General features: G+C 48.8%; 1 protein-coding gene across 3 annotated transcripts in view; it reads right to left on the reverse strand.

The window, feature by feature from the left end:
* The window catches only part of FLI1 (Fli-1 proto-oncogene, ETS transcription factor), a 118,231-nt gene that overhangs the window by 36,698 nt on the left and 59,049 nt on the right, over positions 1-22,484 (reverse strand). For 2 of the 3 annotated variants that reach the window (XM_021926743.2, XM_003910942.4), the window contains exons 2-4: positions 16,721-16,932; positions 6,882-7,036; positions 2,197-2,400 (exon numbers count right to left, since the gene is read on the reverse strand). In XM_021926743.2, the coding sequence (XP_021782435.1) occupies positions 2,197-2,400; positions 6,882-7,036; positions 16,721-16,932 (571 nt within the window). Of the gene's footprint in view, positions 1-2,196; positions 2,401-5,263; positions 6,463-6,881; positions 7,037-16,720; positions 16,933-22,484 lie in introns of those variants that run through there. The other variant, XM_021926744.2, reaches the window with a different exon arrangement.

The raw sequence follows: 22,484 nt of genomic DNA on the forward strand, positions 1-22,484 counted from the left end.
CCACTATCTTCAACTCTGGATATCCGCCCTGCATGTTCAAATGTCTTCAGTACACAAGCTGGATTCCACCTCGTCTCCGCTCTGGAAATATGCTCCACTAATAAGTCCCTTTTGGGAAACCTAACATTTTTATTGATTTGGGGGCATTTTCTGTCTATAAATATTCTTAAAAAGAAAGAAGCGATTCACTTTTTCTTGCCATGCTATACCCCCCAAAATGCCATCCTCTGCACCTCCACTTCAATCTTGTTATCTGCTCTTCTCCAATAGACGGTCTCTCTACCAGTGACCACCTTCTCAGGCATTTGTCTCACTTCAGCATCTGTGCTTCCATGGTTTGGTGGCAGGAAGTACTAGGGGGATTTGGGCTATTTATGGACTGGTTAGGGCCTAGGGGTCATATGGCATGAATGGGCTTTCTCCACATGGAGAGAATGCCTTGAACATTCTACCAACAAGTGCATCCGCCAAGGAGTCTCAAGGCACTGGACCATTTAACTAACAGTTCAGAGCATGCCGTCTATGCTACTGTTGTCCTCTCTACTCCTGCAAATGAAAGAAAGGGCTCAGGGTTCCTGCAAACTCCTGCTGGAATCAGGTTGCTTTGCTGGTCTCTCCTTCTCTTGCTAACCTCCATGCACCCACCCTGGCCTGCCTAGATCACTGCGGGACTCTGTTCAAAGATCCTTATTTTTAAAAATTCCACAAACAGTTAAAAGCTGAAAATATGAATTAGAAAATGCTAATTATCCAAAGCTCTGAAAAACTGGGTGGAAAATTGTCCCCGTGTTTGAAATTGTTTCTTGGGCTGACCTCATATTACAGCAAGACTCAGACATGAGGTAATTGCTCCCGGGCTAACATACACTGCATCATCTACTTTCTCGCACTGGTTACCAGACGCTTCGGAAAGGTGACCAGAGAGCACAGAGGCACCAGTGGAAACTTCCAAAGGCATTTTTTTGATTTTTCATTTCTCCAGCCAGTACGTGTTGCCCCTGCCCCATGAGGAACACTGCGGCTGAAGGGGACAGTGGATTCCAAAGCCGGGGAGTTAAAGGTCCACCGAATGATGGAGAGCAAACAGAGCTCACCAACCCAGAGCCAGCCAGTCCAGGAAAAGCAGGTCTCAGAGGTGCTGTCTAAGGATCTCAACTTGGTGAAGGGGGCTTAAAATCATCAATCACCTGCCCAAAGCTAAACTCCTGCAAGACTCCCAGCTACCTTGGCCGTTCACAACAAATAGCATCTCAAGGCTGCCCTGTCTGTCTTTGCACAGGGCTGTTAGAATGCTCTTACAGAGTGCGAGCCCATACCTGTGTTCCTGTGATCCTAGCACCATCTTTTCAGGCCCCAGGACAATCCTTCCATACGTAGGGGTAGCACTGGTATACCACCTGGCCTGGATTTCCAGCAAAGTGTTCAGGCTGAGGTTACCAGTGGAACTAAAATAATTCCATTCTTCTGCTCTGTGTATATTTCATATCAAATGAAATTCATATCAGACTGATGGGCACGTGGTGCCAGAGTGCCTCTTATTAGATAAATCTCTTGGACAACTGCCCACTTGCTTTCTTAAGCTCACCCTTTCCAAAGCTCTTTTCCTTCTCTTAGCTGTACCAGAAGAAAGTCTCCAGATCCTAACACACCTGCAGCTGTGACTGCTCTTCCTCATCAAGGAAGTGTGCAGATACCAGCCCTGTCAAATGGGGTTAGGGGGTGCCAGAGTATCCCAAGATTAAGAGGAAGCTAATATGTAAATTGTTTTCAAAACCTTAAATCCAAAAGCCTTGAATGTAGAGTTTCCTGGAGGAATTTGAAATAATCACTTAGGAAAACACCAGCCAGGGCACAACCCATCTCTATCTATTTTCAAATTGGGATAGTTTCTGGAAAGGCAGTCTCATGGGAAGAGTGTAACCAGCCTCTGGCAGACCCCCTCCAGGTCACAGCTCTCTATTTTTCTCCATTCCTCGTTTTACTTCCTTTGACACTTCAGGATTGGGTCTGTCCCTCGCAGGGTCTGTAGGAGCCCACGTGACCTTGGCAACGCTACAGGCCCCACAGTGCTGCTCCCGCAGCATCTGCCCAACCTGAACGGGCAGCACTGACTTCCTCTCCCTGGGTTGGCTCCATGGGAAACGAGCAGGCCTTGCCAAGCTTCCTCCCAGCCCTGGGCGCTTGGGTGGCACTTACTTTCCCTGAGGTAACTGAGGTGTGACAACAGCACTTCCGTGTTGTAGAGGGTGGTGGCGCGGAGGAAGTCCTCCTTGTTCATTTTACACAGTTCCTTGCCATCCATGTTCTGGAAAAAGGATGTGTCGATCTCCATCAAGCCGTACTCCTTTATGGCCCATTCCAGCCACTGCCTCACATGCTCCTGTGTCCACAGTGTAGGGTCTGCAGAGGAGAAGATGTTGTTAGCAAGGGCTGCAGGTAGGTAGAGGCTCCCTGAGAGCCTAGGCAGCCTCCCTCACCCCTTGTCCCTCTTTCTCTCCCTTCTCTCTCTCTGGGAAAGCTCCCTTCCAGATGGTCCCCCTGGAACAGCCATCTGGCTCCATGGCATCTGGCGCTGCCTGAACCACTTAGCACTCCAGGGAGGTGCTTAGCTGCCTCGCTACATAGCCTGACACAGCACTCTTTAAAGTTCTGGAGAGCAGTTGAAACCTTTGCCTGAGAAATGGTGGCATCAAAATGAAAAGAAACACAATTTCACAGATCCCGGGACCAATGTCTCTGGAAAGGGGAACCATCTGTATTTCAAGAATATTAATGATTTCATGAAAGAACACGGATCCCTCAGATGGCTACAGAAAAGAAACAGAGAGAGAGGCTTTTACTGCAATTCCATCTGTGCAGTTGAAAACCCAGTGGTGTTAGTCCTGAACAGAAACCCAATCTAGATTTTCTCCTTTTGAGCACAGCTGTGTTGAAATTTCTACCAGGACATCCCCAAAACATTTTTTAGATATTTAAATACCCAAAGATGAGAGATGGTATCGGGGAGAACCTTTCAGCTCTTGAGTGAACACAGGTAAGGTAACCACTGAGGCCATCTCTGTGGTAGGACACTCATACCTCCTTCTCCTTCTCAATGTGTGTGTGTGTGTGTGTGTGTGTGTGTGTGTGTGTTGGGGATGTTGCACTTTCAGCACAAGTGATGAGTTCCAGCAGGTTCACAGTAGGCGGAACTCTTTTATCACTTATCACAGTCTGAAACCCATCTCTTCACTTGGCAACCAATTGTTAGTAGGTCCAATAAACACCTTAAATATCCTCATCATAGAATAAAACTACGTGACGCTTGCCTTCAAGAAATACTCATTCCCATGAAACAGGTAGGCAAGCACACCACTACTAAGCAATGGATTGTGTGGCGGTGGTTTAAGGACTCATAAGTGGAAGGGAATCGTGAAAATTTGGAGAGTCATGGAAGACTTCCTGGAGGAGGAGAGACTCGGCATTTTATTGTGAGTCAGCCATCAGCCTCCGGCTTCTAATGAGCCTGTTTGATTTAACATATTTATTAGGCAGGCATATCTGTGCTACCCCTCAACCAACTCACCCTCTCATTCTACAGTGTCTGTGAAGGCTCTTGGCAAAGCTGGGAACCAGGATTGAATGACTAGGAGTGGACGTGGGGAAAGAAGCAAGGCTCACACTTCACAGCTGGGAAGCCAGAGGCAGGTTTCCCAGCACTTTTACACAAGCATGTGTCAGCTGCCCTTGGGCTCTCCATCCCACCTTGGCTTTATGGGTGAGAATCTGGGTGGAAGGGCCCGAGTCTGCTTTGCAAAATGCCCAGGCCCTGCCCGTGCATGAGAGTTGCGGCTATATTGTGCTGGAGGTGGAGGAGCTGGCAAAGGGGAAGAGTTAGGAGAGTTTGGGTTCACAGGTCACAGCCTGCTGCTGAATGTCATTCCAACAACCTAATGCCCTGTGAGCAGTGACGGTTCAGATGGTGGGTGCTATGTGCCACCAGCTCCGTGAGCCCTGTTTGTACTTACCAAGGAAATCTTTTAATATCCCCATTTTACAGATGCATTGTGGAGTCTTAAAAGGTTAAGTCATTTGCCCAAAGCCCCATTGCTGGTAAGTATCTGGGCCGGGGCTCCAAAAGGAACCACCACAGGACTTCACTAAGTTGAAGAGGTGGGTCCCCCCCAGAGCCCCTTTCCTCTTCTCACCATCCTGCTTTACCTCACCTGTGAGTTACACTGCTCTGATGCCAAAAAGCAGAGCTCCTCTAAAGCGTCATTATGCAAATATGTATTCCTCTCTCTCTCAGACACATGTCTTGCTCTTTTGCTCTCCAGAAGCTATTAGGCACGGATCATTGGCAAATGGAAATAATTTTGCACCTTTTCAGAATTCTAGAGAAGCATACTGTAGGGGGAGTGGGATTATGTAGCATATTATTTCATTCTTCGCTTCTCCCGGTTCCTCACTTTTAGTATCCAAGGCCTCAAGTTCAATTTTACACCATATATTTTATTTATTTTATTATTTCCTCCCTTGCTTTGGGCTCTGCAACAGTATTATTTCTCTCCCTCTACAGCACAATGAATTATAAATCTTCAACTCTGGATCATGCTAAACTCTTCCAAATGTTATTTCCTGGATGATTTAGTCCTAGTTTCTTCCCATCTGAACATGGAGCTAGTGATTAACTAGGGCCCACATTTATACTTGTCTTTAAATCCCATCATAAATTCAATCAGTTATTCCACTAATATTTTATTGCCTTGATTTGTGGACTTGCCCAAATGAGACTTCCCCTCATGTCCACAGCCTGGCCTGGAGGAAGCCAAAATGTGTGACGATCTGAAAGATCTAGCTGGAGCTAAAATAATGAAGTAAATCCATAGCCTGAGAATTTATTACATGACGTGCTTTGAAAATCATTTGACATGAATTTGTGCTATTTTCACCATCACTGCTATAGGTAACTTGGCTCACTGAAGCCTGAGGTTTTGCTATTCCTTTCGAAAGCATTTCAACACTGACTGGAGGTTTGGAGGGTTGACGTAGCAGTCCAGCCACTTCTGCCCATTTTCCAGATTCCTTCCCAAAAATGACCCCCAAAATGAGATGGTGCCAGAGGTTGGTTCAAAGACAATCTCAGATCCCCAAACCCTTCAGTCCCACAAGCCTTCCCTCCCGGGCTGGGAGCTGTTTGGCTGAAGCAGGGGAGTTTGAAACCGTTTGAGTGAAGACCCCGTGAGGTTCAGCTTTGCTTTGGGGTGTACAAAGAGATTCCCACCTGTCAGTTCTGGTACGGTTTCCTTGTCTGCTTTCGGTGAGGAGGGAGACGATACACCTGGGCTAAACGTCACTAGCTGGTCTCCTGTGACAGGTGGCTTAAGTAATGCCATGGAGATAAAGCAATTTACATGGTGCCTGGCACCTGGAAAGCACTCAATAAATAGAAGCGATTCTTCCTCTTCCTTTGTTAGGTCAGATGCTTGTGAAAGAGCAAACTTAGAATTGCTTTAGGAGTCGTTTCTAAGTCCTAAAGGGTACGGAGAAATTCCTGTAGGCCCCACCCCTCTCCTGCCTCCCTCCTGCTCACACCTTCTTGAATGTGGCCCAGAGCACAGGGAGGCAGCTGTAATCCAGGGATATGGTGAGATGCAACTTCTCAGGAAAAACAAACACCACGGGCCAAGGCAGGAGGCGCCCCTTGAAATTTCTGCCTTTAGACCTACAAGCAGATGCCTTCGGGCTACCTCAAAGAGATGTCTAACCTTTTGACTTCAGATGCAACTACATTTACACTTTTCCACATGGCAGGAGTTTTGCCTCTCTGGTAAAGTTATTTTGGTAAGATCAGGTTTAGTCTCTGCCCTGTAATCCACTTTGCTTAAGATTTGGACGTCCTTGCTCCTTCTACCTGGCACCAGTTCTACACGTGGCAGTTTTTAAACACCCTTTTTGTGCAGGCGGCTGAGCGTGCTGGTGCTAGCTGGGGTGGAGTGTCCAGCCAATGGACTGAAGGACTGAACAATGATTTTATTTTCTGGGACCAACAGCACCAATACCTAGGGAAAAAGAAGCTATTTTTACCTAATGATATAACTTGTGGCACACATGTTAAGGCGCTCCATTAGTTAAATATAGTTCTTTCTATTTTAAAACTGAAAGAGCTGGCTGTAATTTTGGAAAGGTGGAACCCGGCAGATGCCGGGAAGTACAAGCCGGGAGGGAAGGACAGGCCTCTGCTGCTGCCCTCCTCACAGGCAGGGATGCCCACATCCAGAGCTCACGGGAGTCCTTTTGGGTGGAGGCGGTTTTGCCTCTGCTTTCTGAGCAGCCCATCCTTGAGGACCAGGCCGTTGATGTAGAGTTTGTGATGTGGTCTGCTTAAGGGTGGGGCTCCTAGCATCCACACATCAGGTGACATCTGGGATACTGCCTTAGGGGGCAGCTAGGAAGTAAGGTAAAATGTGTGGCCTTTTTTTTTTTTTTTTTTTTTTTTTGAGACAGAGTCTCACTCCATCACCCAGGCTGGAGTGCAGTGGTGCGATCTTGGCTTCCTGCAACCACCACCTTCCTGGTTAAAGCGAGTCTCCTGCGTCAGCCTCCTGAGTAGCTGGGATTACAGGCGTCCACTACCACGCCTGGCTAATTTTTGTATTTTTTTTTTTTAGTAGAGATGAGGTTTCACCATGTTGGCTAGAACTCCTGACAAGTGATTCACCCGTCTCAGCCTCTCAAAGTGCTGGGATTAGAGGCGTGAGCCACCACTCCCGGCCCATGTGCAGCTTTCTCCATTTTGTAGTTCCACAGGGAATAGAGTATCAGATAAAGGTTTAGATGCTCCCTGCCCTTAAGAGAGCGGGGAAGTGAATGGCACCCAGGCAGCCTGCTTCCCGAGTTACCTGCAGGGACGATGACTCTCCTCTCATTGGTGGTCATGTTGGGAGGAGGGGGGCCATTCTTCTCGTCCATATAGCTGTTGTAGTTCATGGGGTTGGACTCGCCTCCACCCACCAGCTTGCTGCATTTGCTCACGCTGCAGTCCACCGGAGACTCCCTACAGTGAGAAGAGACAAAGCCCAGAGGCGATCAGCACTGACAGGGCAGCTCGCCCCAGCCTCCGAATCATGAGCCCCAGGGCTCCGATGACGACCATGGAGCCGTTGCCCAGCTGCGCTTGGTGCCATGACGATGATGATGCCCTCTTTCTATCCTCCATGCTGCCACCAGAGTTTCCTTCAAATCCCAGCCCAGCCCTATAATTACAGTACGTAAAACCTTCTGGCAGCGCCTTAGTGCCCTCAGACCAAGGTCTGAGCTTCTTTGTGTGGCATCGCAGCCCTCCCTGTCTGACTGCAGCTTACATTTTTAGCCTCACTGCCAGGCAACCTAGTCCATGCTCCCAGACACGCCTTCCCCACAGTCCCCCAGCACTTGGTGCCCGCCTTGGTTATAAGGACTTGTCACACTGCCTGATTCTTAGCTTGGCCTGTGCCTCCTGACTGCTGAGTTCTTGAGAGGATGGTCATCACTCTTTGTTTAACCCTAATATTCTTACATAGGAGGTGAGCAGCAAATGCTTTCTCAGTGAGTGATTTCTGTTGTACCTAGAGAAGTTTAATGCATTTCTCATACACTGTTATATTCGAATTTTCCAATAAACCCCCAAGATAGGCACAGCAAGGGTTACTATCTCCTTTTCGTGGTTAATGAAATCGAGACAGGGCTGTCTGGCTCAGAGTCACACAGCTAGTCAAGGTGGAAACAGGACTCAGGTGTTCTGTGTTAAGCTTCACTATCAAGCACACATGCAAAAGAGCTGGTTGCTACTTGGAGAAGGAATGGAATCCAGGAACTTCCCCCTGATGGAGAGGTGGTGGCCCTGTGGCATTTTGCAGCCCTGACCCCAAGCTCACCGTGGAGCAGTATGGACATTCACAAGGGAGAAAGCAGATCATCCAACTTAGCCTAGAGCTACAGAACTTGATCAGCACCTGGTATTTTGCAGCACTGGTGATTGGGCAGCTGTCTGGAGGGGTGACGTCCCACCCATGGCCACCTGGTGCCCTAAAGCAGGCTGGCAAACATCACACACCCAGCCCAGCATCACACACCTCCAGCATACTTGGGGGAGGTGCCACCCTGTCACACCCAGTGCCCGCTGCTCAGCCACTCCAGCAGCAGCAGGACCAACGGAGATGATGGGAAGGCCAAGCAGAAGCTGTAACTGCCGTTATACTGAGCAGGAAGCATCGGTTCTGGCAGCCTGGGAGACAGCCAGTTCTCTCAAAAGCTCCAAACCAGGCCTTCAGACCAAGGAGTTCAGATAAGGTTCAGATTACAGCCTTCCAACTCTAGGCCACATAACCTCTCCGGACGTTCCAAAGGCCTGGCCACTGTTCTCCATCCCCTGCCAGGGGCAGGAACGGACCACAGCGAGGCCTTGAGGAGCAGGGCCATGCCAGATAGGGACCCACCCATCCCACAAGCAGGGACGGCAGTCACTAACCCAGAAGAAGGGAGATCAGCCCAGGGCTTCCTGAGACCCAGGCAGGGCGGGGAGGCCTGAGCACATTCAATAAAGAAAATTAAATGAATTTGTTTCTTAATCTGAAAGGAAAAAAATATTGAAGATCACTTATCATAGCTGGGAGATAAATGCTCCACCGAGATATTAGAAGTCAGATGGTAATTTTTTCCTGATGTCTTACAGAGGGGAACATGGGCTGAAAATGAAAATAAGATGTATAACTCACACATGTTAGAATTTAAGGTTTTACTATTCGCCTACTGTTTTTCCAGGCAGAGAACCAAGAACCAGCCGTCAGAGTCGCAGATTGCTGAAGGTTTAACATCCCCATGGCAGTGGAGGGGAGGCAGTAGCACATCAGGGCTTTTCACCAGCGTTTGGCCCTTTGGCTTCGGCTGCGGAAGGACCTGGCTGGAGATGAAGCAGTCCCGGTCAGACCCTGCTGCCTGCATCTGAACCGAGCTCCGGCTGGAGTGCACTGGGTCCCCTCACCCGCCCTGGGGCTAACTGCAGACACACACTCGCACACATGCATGCCCATGTGCACACACACTCCAACACAGAACATGTGTGCACAAAACACCCACATGCATGCACACACGTCAACAGAGAACACATGTGCACACAGATGCATGCCTCCATGCATGCACACAGGTCAACACACATGCACAGATATGCACTGTACACATTCCAACACGGAACACACATACTTCACCCACATGGAAGCACACATTTGAACACAGAGAACGTGCACACACACGTACACTTCATCCGCACACACACGCATAGCTATTGCACACACACGCATACACATTACACACACATACACACACACTCACACACACGGCCTGGCAGCCTTTCCCTGCATCCTTATCAGTTGTGAAACAGTCCAAGTGCTGCAGAAGTTTGAAGGATTCAGTTGGCCTGCAACCAAGTGAGCAAGGTTTTCACTGGCGGGCGGCCTCTGTGGGAGAGGCGGGCTCCACACTGCATGCTCTTCCCTTGCAGGATGCCCAGAGCAAGAGGGCAGAGGGCCTGGGCAGGGGTCTCTCGGAAAGGAGAACGACAGCAGGGGGCAGGGGATGGTGGGACAGGAGGGCACACTCCACGGGCTCCTCCCCTTTGTGGACGGTGGAGAGACAATTTTTGGAAAAATTCTTTTCCACATCAGCCGGGCCCCTGGGGATTTCTGAGTTAAAAACTGACCTCTTGCTGTGCAGAGAAGTCAGCACCTCAGGACTCACTGAAATGGAGTGAGCCTTTAGGGTTATGGCCATGTACAGTAGGCACAGGTGGCAGGGCTGGTCCCAGGTGCCAGGGATGGAGGAAAATAAATGTGAAAAGCTGAAAGAAATGTTTCCCCAAACCTGCCTAACACATGACCTTGTAAGGAGAGGAGCCACAGACACCTGGATGAAGGGAAAGTGGACTCAGAGGAGGAGGGGGCTCTCTTGCTGGGGTGGCCGTGGCCACTCATTCCCTGAGCAGAACCTCCTCATTCACTGAGCCATAGAAGTTCTCCCAGTTCCGCTTCCCTCCTTCTCTCTCCCTGCCCCCGGCACTGTGCACACACCTGCTCCCCAGCTGGACAGGTGATCGCTTTGGCCCCTCGCCTGCTAGGGTGTTTCTCCTCTGGAAAAAGGCCCTGTCCTCGGTGCCAGGCTTCTGCACTAGGACCCGTAGGCCGTTGTCCTTAGGGAGAAGGGCTGGCACCATCCTGGTTCCCCACACTTGCCCAGCTGGCCCTCCTCCCCCTGCTCAGGGAGAGAAAGAAGGAAAGCCATACCTCGCCCGCTCGCCTGCCAGACCTCCCTCCATTCTTGCAGCTCCCAAGCACCGTGCCTCCTCCAGCCAGCGCAAGCCCTGCGTGCGGCCATGGGGCTCCACGGCTGCCGCTCAGGGTGGGTACAGGTGAAGCCCAGCATAAAAGGCTGCTCTTTAATGAGGCAGCTGGTGCCTGTGAAGAGGGCTTGATGAAAACAAGCGGGAGGGGGAGCGCGGGACGAGGTTTTGCCATTCAGCCTGCCTGCACTGCTGCTAATTTGTATTAAGACCTGCACTTACAGCTAGCATGGGGCTGGGGCCCACTGGCAGCTGATAGCACTGGGACAGGTGACAAGAGAGCCTGGGGCTGCCACAATAGATCAGGGAGGTGGCGGTGGCCCCAAGGGTGTAATAACGCAGCATATCTCCTCCATCTCAGGGCAACAGAGGCCACAGCAAAGCTGCCGAGGGCAGGGTAGCCCTTGTCCTTCATTTCCACTGCTGGTCATAGCTCTTTACTCTTCGAGTTCTGTGTGTGTGTGTTCTGTGAACATTGCTACTGGTTTCCAAAAAACCTTTGCAATCTGTTAGACAATTCAAAACAAGGTGTGAAATCTTGGGTGTTTGGATGAAGGGACATTTCAAAGACTTCTCCCGAAGATTACCTCTTTAGACTATCAAAAGATCTTCTCTACCTTCCTAGTCTACTCAGAGCAACTGAACTTGGGCATATCGTCAGACCCGCAAATCTGAGCCCAGGCTCACTGTCAAAGGACACCTGATGTTCACACGGCCAAAGTGAGGCCTCGAGGGCTACCTAAGTCACATGGTTGCATTAGGACCCGTGGCATGTGATTCCTGCGTAGTATGCACCCTGTGCAAAAATTAAACAATCTGTATTGCCTTTAGGATATCTGCAAGACATACATGTGACTCTTTTGTTTTTGAAAAGGAGATGCAATAACTTAAAAGCAAATTCCAAGAAAAGAAAAAGCATCACCCATGATAAAGCCATCGCCCTAATCTACTAGCTGTTTTCATCTCCATACACAGTAGATGCTGCTAACTTTTCCAGGATCCTGTGTATGCCTCCCCACCCAGGTTACGTGTGACATGTCTCATACTGCAAGGTTCAGAGCACAGGAGTTTAGAAAGGGGCCTCACAGCCAGAGAGGCACAAGTTCCATGGAACAGGAGCTGATCCTTCTCTGTGTGGAATGTGAGTCTCTAGGTGTCCAGGGCATCCAGACCCTGGGGGCCAGGTCAGGGAGTGTCAAGGCAGATGAGCGCTGAACTCTGGTCCTGAACGCCAGGCTCACAAGGCAAGTCTTGCATTTCCCTCTATAAACTGATATTCTTTTCTTCACGGGATGTTTTCCCCAATCCCTGTGGTTGAGACAGGATGCAGCTGAGAGTTATTTGCAGACCACAGCTTGGATCAAGTTGCTGAAGTCTACATGCGAAAAAGAACCTATGGGCCATACTGTTTCAAGGCAGCCCAGCCTAACAGAGTCAACCACAACAGGAAGATATGAAGAAGAGGCACAAAACTCCCTCAACACGGGAAAGCCACCTGCCTCTGAGATCCTCAGACCTCAGTCTCTGCACTTGACTTTTTGCCCCGGGCCAGAGGGTTTGTTATTGGGGTGAAAAGCAAGTGGGCATGGTAGCTTCAGGCGCACTGCACACCTCCTTCCCGCCAGAGACACAAATGCCAATGGGTCTCCAGTGAGCATGAAGATGTAACTCAGAAGCCCATGCTGTCAAGGAACACAGAAAAAATGCGCTGTGAATCACAGAACAGTCCAGAACACTGTGGCCCAGCACTGTCCAATAGAAGTAGAATGGGAACCACATGTGTGAGATACATACTTTTTTTTTTTAATGAGATGATGTTTCGTTCTTGTTGCCCAGGCTGGAGTCCAGTGGCACAATCTCGGCTCACTACAACCTCCGTCTCCTGGGTTCAAGCAATTCTCCTGCCTCAGCCTCCCGAGTAGCTGGGATTGCAGGCGTGCCTAGCTAATTTTGTATTTTCGGTAAAGACAGGGTTTCACCATGTTGGCCGGGCTGGTCTTGAACTCCCGACCTCAGGTGATCCTCCCGCCTCGGCCTCCCAAAGTGCTGGGATTACAGGTATGAGCCACCACGCCCGGCCGAGCTACATAATTTTAAATTTATTAGTAGCCAGATTTTTAAAAGAAAACAAAACGATGAAATGAATTTTAATAATATATTAAAGTATATTAAGATGTTAACTCAATATAGCCAAAAGATGATCATTTCAGCATAATCAATAATCAATGGGATACTTTACACTTTTTCCATAGTAAGTCCTCTAAATCTAGTACGCAGTTTATATTTAGAGCACATCTCAATTTTCAACTAACCGTATTTCAAGTGCTCAGTAGCAACCTGTGGCTAGTGGCTGCTGCATTGAACAGCACAGGTCTAGCCCGTGAGCCAAGCAATCTCAAATTGTATGCCCTACCTTGGTTTTCTCATCTGAAGTTCAGAATCATTACAACATCCTCTCCTATCTTTTTGTGTTATGGCAAATTAGACCACTGCAAACAACCAAATCATATGTAAGTAACAAACTGTCATTATCAGCAATACTCAGAGGATATGAGACACACGGTGTTCAGGATGAGAGATTTAAAGAGCCTGGCATTTATTTCATTCTGTCATTGCTTTTTGCATAATTAAATGACCGGGTCTGACATGGTTCCACTGTAAGCAATGACATTTTTCTAAAACTCCTTGCTTCCTGCTAGCCACTAGTCCAGCTTACATGTGAGCCCTTAGGGAATATTTGTGGGGTGCTGGCGATGGCCGTGCCTAAGCTGCTTGGCTCTGAGAGTCCACAGGATTGTCTCTGCTTGCCTAGGGTGGGTGAGAAGACATCAGTCTTTCTGAACCTACTTTTTTACCTGCTGATGGTCTGGGTCAAGACAAGCAACTCAAAAGCAGAGGCTGCTGCTCTGTGTAGCCAAAGCCAGGGAAATATCCTGTCTGTTCACTGGAATATTCACACAGGCCCTCTCCAGCTGGCTTTTGGTGTGACTGGAGCCAGGTATGAGCTGGCAAGTGGGTTCCGAAAATCAGTTTCCCTGGGCCCTCTTGGCCCAGGATCGGTATCCTGGAGTGCTTGAGGATTCTCTGGGAGCAGGGGACGGAGTGGTGAGCAGCATACTTCCTTCCCACCAGAGACACAAATACCCATGGGTCTCCAATGAGCATGAAGACAGAACTCAGAAGCCATGCATCAATGTAGGCTCAGCATTGCAGGGGCTGAGTCAGCAGACCTGGGTCTGTGTCCTAACCTTAAACAAGCACCTTCTCTTTTGAGTCTGCTCAGCCATGTGTTCATTCAGTTATTTATCTGACGACAATTTATTGAGCACCTACCGTTTCAGGCCCTGCTCACATGTCAGTGGGGGAGGTGATAAGAACTAGGACACTCTAAGCAGAGTAAAGAGTGAGGAGGCACTGGTTTCAATCAGGTGGCCAGGGGAGGCCTCTGAAAAGGTGAGGTTCAGGTAGAGAAACCCAAAACTCGTGAGGGAGAGAGTCATATGACTAGATAGAGTAGGAATGTTCCAGAAGGAAGGAGTTCAGGGGAAGAGATTCTGAGGCAGGAGGGTGCCTGGGGGTCTAGGAGCAGCAGCTAGAGTCTCCTGAGGCTGGCGTGGAGGGAGGAAGTGGGATGGAGGGGGCAGTAGAGAGGATGTCGGAGGGATGGTGGCGCCATGCTAAGGGCTTTGCATTTCATCACAAGCCATTAAAGAGTTTTGAGCAACAGGGTTACAAATGAGGAAAGCATGGTTCTGGCTGCTTGCTGTCCGGAGAACAGACTTCAGGAAGGCAGGAGGAAGTGGGGAGAGCAGGATGCCCCTGCAGAAGCCTAGGAGAGGTGCTGCTGGCTTGCACCAGGCGGGGGCGGTGGAGGTAAGGAGTGGGCGGATTCAGGTTACAACAGGCCAGAGAATCTCCAACAAAGCCGGGCATGGTGGCTCATGCCTGCAATCCCAGCACTTTGGGAGGCCGAGGCGGGCGGATCATGAGGTCAGGAGTTCAAGACCAGCCGGGCCAACATAGTAAAACCCCGTCTCTACTGAAAATACAAAAATTAGCCAGGTGTGGTGCCATGTGTCTGTAATCCCAGATATTCAGGAGGCTGAGGCAGGAGAATTGCTTAAACCTGGGAGGTGGAGGTTGTAGTGAGCCAAGACTGAGCCATTGCACTCCAGCCTGGGCAACAGTGTGAGACTCCATCTCAAAAAAAAAAAAAAAAAAAATCTCCAACAGTGGGATCTGGATCTTCAACAAGCATTGCGAGCTCCTTGTGGAAGGGCCCCATTTAGGAGGCGCCGTAGAATAGGCCTCCCCACCGGGTGGGCATTGGCAGGAATGAGGCGGTGGTGCAAAAGCACGACACACGAGCAGAGGGAGCAGAAAGGTGCCTAGCGGATGACATGTGGGGCTGGAACCACATGCCTGGGTTCGGGCTCCAGCTTTGCCTCCTCTAAATCCTTAGACAAAGCAATCTCCCCTGAAAGCCCCACTTGCCTTCCTGTGTAACAATGAAGTTACAGTAACTACTTCGTAGGACAGTCGTGGGGAACAAGTGGTAAGATAATATGGGACAATGTTCAACACACCATGTCCTTCGACTGTTAGGAACTCCAGCACCATCAGAATTACCTCTGGAGGGAGACTCATCTGAGGGGCTGTGGGCTCAGAACCTCTGAGCCTTCCTGAAATCCCAGGATCTGGAAAGGTGGCTGAGATCCCAGTCGCTGGTTTTGGTTAGTGGGGTTGAAATGTGGTAGGGCTGGGAGTTCCCACAGGCAGGTCTGAGGCCACGGGCTGCTCTGGAGTTCTCCCTCCCAACCACGCTCATTCCCTTCTCTCTCTTCAATCCAGACTGGTTTCCTCGGTGACCTCATCCACTTTCACAGTTCAAACTCCTTAGAGATGATGCCCAAACCTAAATTCCAGGCCTGAAAGATTATCTGAGCTTCAGTTCCCAAAGTCTAGTAGACGTTTTTATCTGGATGTTCTACCGATTGCTCACAAGGAATCTCAAAGAGAACATTGACATCCCATCCTAAAGCATTTCCTGTGCCACCTTTCTGCAGCTGCTCACAGCACCAGACTTTAAAATGTGCAGGCTTTAGTGGCCTTTGGTTCTTTCCTGTCATGTACCCCCTTCATTCACACTTTATTCACCTAAGCCCTGTTAATCATCTCTTTGCTATCTCCCTTATGTATCTATCCTGTTCAGTTTCCATAATCACTACCATCACTTAGTTCAGAACTTCATTATTTCCTATCTGGGGTATTTTACTAACTTCTTCACTTGTCTTTCTGACTCTCCCATCCTACCCTCTGTGCAGAAAGATTGTCAGTTCGCTAGTCTCAAGTCACTGCTCTGATGAGGTTAAATGTCACATCTGCGCTCAAAGTCAGCCTCTGGCTGTGGAATCAACGGCACATGTTTTCAGCCTGCCATTCAGGGCCCTCTCTTACTCTTTATTTTCATCTCTTTGTGCCTTTGGCCCAGTAGATTACCTGATATTTTGTGAATGAGACTGATGTTCTCTGTCTTTCAAGTCTTTGCTCATAACAATCACTGTCACTACAGAGCACGTGCCTAACGCGTCTCAGGCACCATCCCGGGTCCTTTCCCTGCGGCATCAGAGTAACGCTAGAGTAAGGAGCCATGAGGAAGTGAATATCCCAGTCCTGCCTGAGAAAGGAGAAAGCTGGGGCTCTGAGGGGTTTCGATAACTTGCCCAAGGGGCAGAGGCAGGATGTGAAACTGAGGCTGCCTGTCCACTGTCCTCTTCCATGACCCTGTGATTTTCTCTCCCTGGACCCTCCTGTCTCCATTTCTACAGGCAAAGCCTGAACTGACCCAGTACTGTACCTCCTTCATGCACACTTTCCAGGTGCCTGCCTACTCCCAGACACAGTGAGCCCCCACAGGCGTCTACCTTCCTCATCCCTTCTCCACTCTTACTAAAGAATGGTTTGGTCACCTTTGCTCTGCTGAGACCCGCCCAGAGGGGTTAAGTGTCTTCAACGGGACAGGGAAGAATAGCTTACCACTAAGCTGTCCCCAAGAGGACTGGACCTGGGCCTGGGATTAACAAGAAGTAAGTGTTCCATGAGTGTCTGCACAGGCGCTTGGGGCCTGACTCTTACCTGGCCTCTGAGGGCTGCATGGGCCCCAGAGAGCCGGGGGTCTTCCTGGCCCTACTCCATCCCATCTTCAGTGTGTGGCCCTCTCTGCCTTAGCTCTCTAGAGACTGACACAGGCTTCCTGGCCCAGCTCCAGAGCTCCATCTGCTGCAAAAACCTTAAGTGCCCGAAGCCACTTACTGCAGATCTGGTGACTTGGCGCTTTCCTCCAGTCCTGCATAGGCCTGGTGAGCTTACCTGGATCCATTCATGTGGTCATACTCCCGCTTGACGTTGACCCTCACTGGCTGATTGATCCACTCCTGCTGCGGTGGGAGGGGGTTGATCTTGTGGGGCTGCCCGTAGTCAGGACTCCCCGAGGCAGTCATGTCGGCCTTGGGGAGATGGGCCGCCGCTCCGTATGCTGAGTCAAAGAGGGACTGGTCGTCGCTCACCACCGACAGAGCCTCCTGCAGGGCCAGAGAAGAGACAGAAAGCCCAGCGTCACTCTTCACCCAAGCAAGTGGCACTCTTGCTTTGAGCTGGCAAGGTGGCCCAGGGCTGCCCCAGGACAGTTTGTCTGGAAGTTCCTGTTTGACTCACACTCCAGGAGCCAGATTTGGCCTTATGCAAACCAGATGGGTGTTTGCAGGTTACCTGGGTGAGGACAGACTTTGGGCAGTGGAGTGGGGATGGAGGATTCATGAAAGTGGGTTCATTTATTGGTTCTGTAGTCTGGGACCCCCAAAAAGGACGGTGGAGATAGGGAGGCCAAGAATAGTGGTGACTTGGCATGGAATGTAGTATTGTGGTGGTGTATGAATGCTAGATTCTTCCAGGCGTAAGCAGAAATGCCTCTTATGAGCTGAGTGGAGTCATCAGCAGTGAGGGGAGAGAGGAGATCCAGCATTTATTTTCTAGGCAAGGCCAGTGAGATCCACCCAGAGAGGCTAGGTGTGCTGCTCAAGGTCACACAAGGGAAGGGTGGGGCCCATGGCTGTGGCCAGGCCAATTTCAGTTTCCTTATTTGTAACAGGGATAAAAATAGCTTTAGCACAGAGTCGATAGGTGGATTAAGTGAGAAGATCTGGTCTGGGGGTGTAGCTTGTAAGAAATGCTCAGCAGTTTGCTGAGGGCCCTCCAGGAGGTGCTGGTACATCCTATAGATCTCAATGTTGGTGACTCAGCCAACCAAAGGACGAAAGAGGAATCTCAGACACGTGAAGTGCCAGTCAGGGCAAGACTCTCTGAAAGAGGCTGTTGGGTCCTCCCACTCATATTATTCCATCACTGACTTGGGTGTGACTCTGGGAGATCATGGATTAAGAAAAGAAGTCTTGGCCAGGCATGGTGGCTCATGCCTGTAATCCCAGCATTTTGGGAAGCTGAGGTGGGAGAATCGATTGAGTCCAGGAGTTCTAGACTAGCCTGGGAAATGTGCGAAATCTGTTTTCTGCAAAAAAAAAAAAAAGAAAAAGAAAAAAGAAAGAAAGAAAGAAAGAAAAAATTAGCTAGATGTGGTGGCATGTACCCAGCTACTTGGGAGGCTGAGGTGGGAGGATCACTTGAGCCCCGGAAGTAGAGGCTGCAGTGAGCCATGATCGTGCCATTGCATTCAGCCTGGGCAACAGTCTCAAAACAACAACAACAACAACAACAACAACAAAAAACCTTGCACATTCCGGAGGTCTGCTACCAATCAAACATGAGGATAAGAGCCTTCCATTATTCCATGTCACATCGAATCACAGGCATCCAAGGTCAGGGACCAGGGCATAGTGTTCACTACAGCCATATAATTACACCAAAGTAAGTCTTCAGAGAAAATGGTAGTCATCTATAATTGATATATAATCTCTATAATCAATAATTATATAATCTATAATTGTGAATAATAGATGTGATAATACATGCAAAGTACTTAGAACAGTCTCTGGCACAGAGTAAGTCATACTCAGAACATGTTAGGTATCATGATTATCAACATTCAAACAAAGATTCTCTTAGGCAACCTGTTAGGGGCTGCCTTGTGACCTCACAAAATTCATATGCTGAAGCCCTTACCCGCAGTTCTCAGAATGTGAGTGTATTTAGAGATAGGACCTTTAAGGGGGTGAGGTGAAATGAGGCTGATAGGGTGGGCTCAAATCCAATACGACTGGTGTTCTTAGAAGGAGAGGGAATTTGGACACACAGAGAGCCCCCAGGGAAGTGTGCGCACAGAGGGGCTGCCACGTGAGGACACAGCAGTCATCGGCAAGCCAAGGAGAGAGGTCTCTGAGGAAAACCAACCCTGCTGGCACCCTGATCTTGGACTTCCAGCCTCCAGAACTCTGAGCAAATAAATTTCTTTTGCTTAAGCCACTGGTATGTGTTATGGAAACCCTAGCAAATGGATACACCATCTTTACTTGAAAATGTAGTGATAGGTGAACAGCACTTGTTAAAGCTGGCATTTGTGTACTTTCCTTGTGTAATCCACATTCCTGAATTGAATGTCTTCTTCAGAATGAATGCTCTTCATATGCCTGTGGAATTACAACCTGCTCCGTGGGCCTTCTCTTCTCTCCCAGGGCCATTCTCCACCCCAGCAGACTCACAGCCATAATTCAAAAAAGGAGGCTCTTTTATGGTTGTTTTCAGCTGGGATCAGGGAAAAAATCCTGGAATATGTTCTATAAGTCCTGCTTTTGCAACAGATGGCTTTGGAGTGTAGGTGCATCCAGAGGTGCATTCAAAGCAGAGCTGCCCACACAATATTAAAACACTTACATCCTCCAACCGAGGGGATCTCCCTAGACCTAGTATCTGCTGAGACGCTTCTTCATTTTCTACCAGATGCCCTTGAGTCATGCTCAGAGTAAAGCTGTGCTTGTCAGAACCATTTGTTTCTTGGTTATCATATCCACTCTTGATTTCAGCTAGAGATCAGCTTTGGCTTCGTATCCTAAATTTTGGACTGTTACCTGGGCATAAGGAATTATGGTTCCGAGCTGAAAAGGGTGACATTGCAACCTTTCAGACAGCTGGCCCTGACTCCATGAAATTCCTTGAGTTCCACCCTGGAAGCAGAGGACACATTACCACCTATGACCCCTAAGTGTCTTTTGGTGATAAGGGTGAAGAGCATGCACCACAGTCCTGCTACAAAAAGAGATGACATTTCAGGAATCAGGTAGCATCTTCTGCTGTAGCGAATGGCTTACATTCTTAGTTTATCATTCATGAACCTTGGAGTTTCCAGTAAAATAATTTCTTTCCCTTCCCTCTTCTAGGTTGGGGAAGAAGATGATGGGCTATCAGAGGCAAATAAGCCCGGGAGGCAGGACTGGGCACAGTGATGCTCCAATAGACGGGCAAAAAGTTCCTCTCATCATTAGCCAAAGAGGGTGGGCCAGGCAACAGTGAACACAGGATTGTCCTGTCCAAGGGGACATGCAGACGGCAAAATCCAGACTTACAGCAAAGAGAGTACACAGGGAACACAAAGCCGGGTTCTGGAGGCAGACCTAGGAGAGACTTATTAAGGAAGTGGGTGGTACACAGCTAGACAAAACAAGTGATGAGATAGAGTGTAGGTGTAGAAAGGGCACAAAACCTGTTTGAACTCATTTTGGAATAAAAGTTTCCTTAAGAATGTGGTTCACAATCAAGGAAACTCCAGTCAAGTGGCAACGTTGTAGGAGGAGAGCGTCCTGGTTCACCGCGAATGCCTCACACTACTGTCCAGTCTGGGCATTTCTCTCTGAGATTCTTCCCTCCCTGATGGCCCACTGACATGCTCTTCCCTTGTTCAGTACACCTCGCGCACTCCTTGGCTGGATCCAGCTCCCTTGCAAGTTGTGAATACCGTTGTCATCCTGCCACAATCTGCTTAAAACCCTCAGAGAGCTCCCTAGAGATAGACCACAGCAAATCTCTTATCAGCCACTTGTCTTCCAAAGGTCATCTTTGTCCCACCTGCCACCCTTACATTGCACAACTTCCTCTTGCTGCAACTTCTGTCCAAGTCTAACTATTCTCACTGCTCCACTGGACAAGCCCTACTCAGGTATGCTTCTGTGTCTTAATTTTGTGGTTCCTTTTGCTGCAAGTAACCTTTCTTTAGCCTTTCACCCTGATGTACAATTATCTGTGCCATTGTGTAAGGTAAGTGAGATCTTCCTGAGAGCTTCCTGTTTCCATGAAACCTTTCTGGTGATGACCTCTGACTCCTTTGAGCTGTTAACAGCTCGTGAGAATACCGCTTTGGTTATGCATGCATGCACACACACACACACAGACACACACATCCCCCTTCTATTTGCAATCATTGCTAAACCAAAAACTTTTTTCCATTACAATGTGGAGAAAAGAAGTGATAGATCATGGGGGCTGTGAAGAGAGAGAAGATGAAGGAGAAGGGTTCCCTGTCTGTCTCATTGGGCTGAATTTGAAAAGCTAATATGGGCAAGGGAAGGGAGGTGAGGGCCACTAAGCAGAATAAAAGATTTGGGGAGATAAGGCCCCAAACAAGCTGATATGAGACCCAAGTGAAAAAGCAGAGTTGGGGAGGAGAACATTCTTGCTGCTTCTGCAAATAAATGGCACCCCCTTTTGCAGTTCAATAGCTTTAGGAGCACCCCAAGATCATGCCCTTGCCAAGTACACTGTCATTTTTATGATGCCACTGGCAGTAGGGAGCCTTCTCCAAACTGCTTTAGGAAGACCAGAGTAGGGACGGAGAAGGCAAACAAGAGGAATGAGTCTGGGCAACTTGATGTGGGTGCTGCTGTCTGCAGGCGAGGAGCTGCTGAGTTGGAGAAATTTCACTTATTTGCAGCTTGTTATACATGAGGAGCTGTTGCTATTTCATGTGTGTCTTATAAAGCTCTTTACTTAAACTCTTAAAACTTTTTAAACTTAAAACTCTTCCTTATACTTAAAGCTTACAAGGAAATGAGCATGTTGCTAGCGTTCAAGAACTTTCCACCGATAAATCATCAATAAGTATTTAACTGAGGTGATAGGCTGGATGTAGAAAGAACACCAGCATGCAAATTCACCAGCCATCCTCAGAGGGACTACATTCCTTCCGTTTCTAATGACTTTGCTTCTCCTATTGTTGCTGATGATTTTATTCAAGGGAAGAGAAGTTAGTTATTATTTAAAAGACTTGTGGGCTCCATGGGGCTTTAGACCATGCCATGTAAAATTGACTTCCAAGTGAGAACGACAGGAGGCATGGGCTCCTAGCCCTGTGTGGGGCTCCGTTCTGGGGTTCCTTCTTGACCCAACAATTGTCACCATAAAAGGAACCCCCAGGCTGGGTTAGTCATTGGCTTCTGAGAAGCACTTTCCTTTGCAGAATGCTGGAAAGGCTAGGTCTGTGGGTCCGGAGGCTCTGACCTCTCAGCCACTGAATCCTAGATCCAGAGGGTAGCACAGGGTCCCTTGCTCCAGGTAGGGAAGTGTCCCAGCACATTTGTACCCAATGATGCCCCTTTACCAGAGACCTCTGGCAAGGTGAGCTGCTTGGGGTGGCATCTGAGCTATAGCAGATCACTCACATTTGCGGATAGAAATGCTTCCTTTCCACGACCTCCTCCTGGTCCTGGATCCAGCAGGGGCATGCTACCGACAATGCACTTGTCTCGGTAGGACGCTTTTTCTCCTCCAGTTTGGGCAAGGTGCCTTTAGTACATAATACACCCTCTGTCGTCATTACAGGCAACAGATACAAGTAGTAATAATCACAGCACTTATTAAGTATAAAACACTGTTTACATGAGTAACCTAATTTAATCCTCCCGGCAATTCTATGAGGGATGTACTCTAATTTTTTCAGACGAGAAAATGGATATTCAGAAAAGTGAAATAACTTGCTCAGTCGCACAAAAAATGAGTGTGATGTGGGATCCAAATTCAGGTCTACAGCCTAAGCACATAACCACAGCTCTTTACAGGTTCTTTCTTATGAATTTTCTGTCCTCTCAATTAGACCATAAGCTCTTTGAGGGTAACTGCAGTGTTTATTGTAACT

This window comes from Papio anubis, chromosome 12, assembly GCF_008728515.1.
Source record: "Papio anubis isolate 15944 chromosome 12, Panubis1.0, whole genome shotgun sequence".
Lineage (NCBI taxonomy): Eukaryota > Metazoa > Chordata > Mammalia > Primates > Cercopithecidae > Papio > Papio anubis.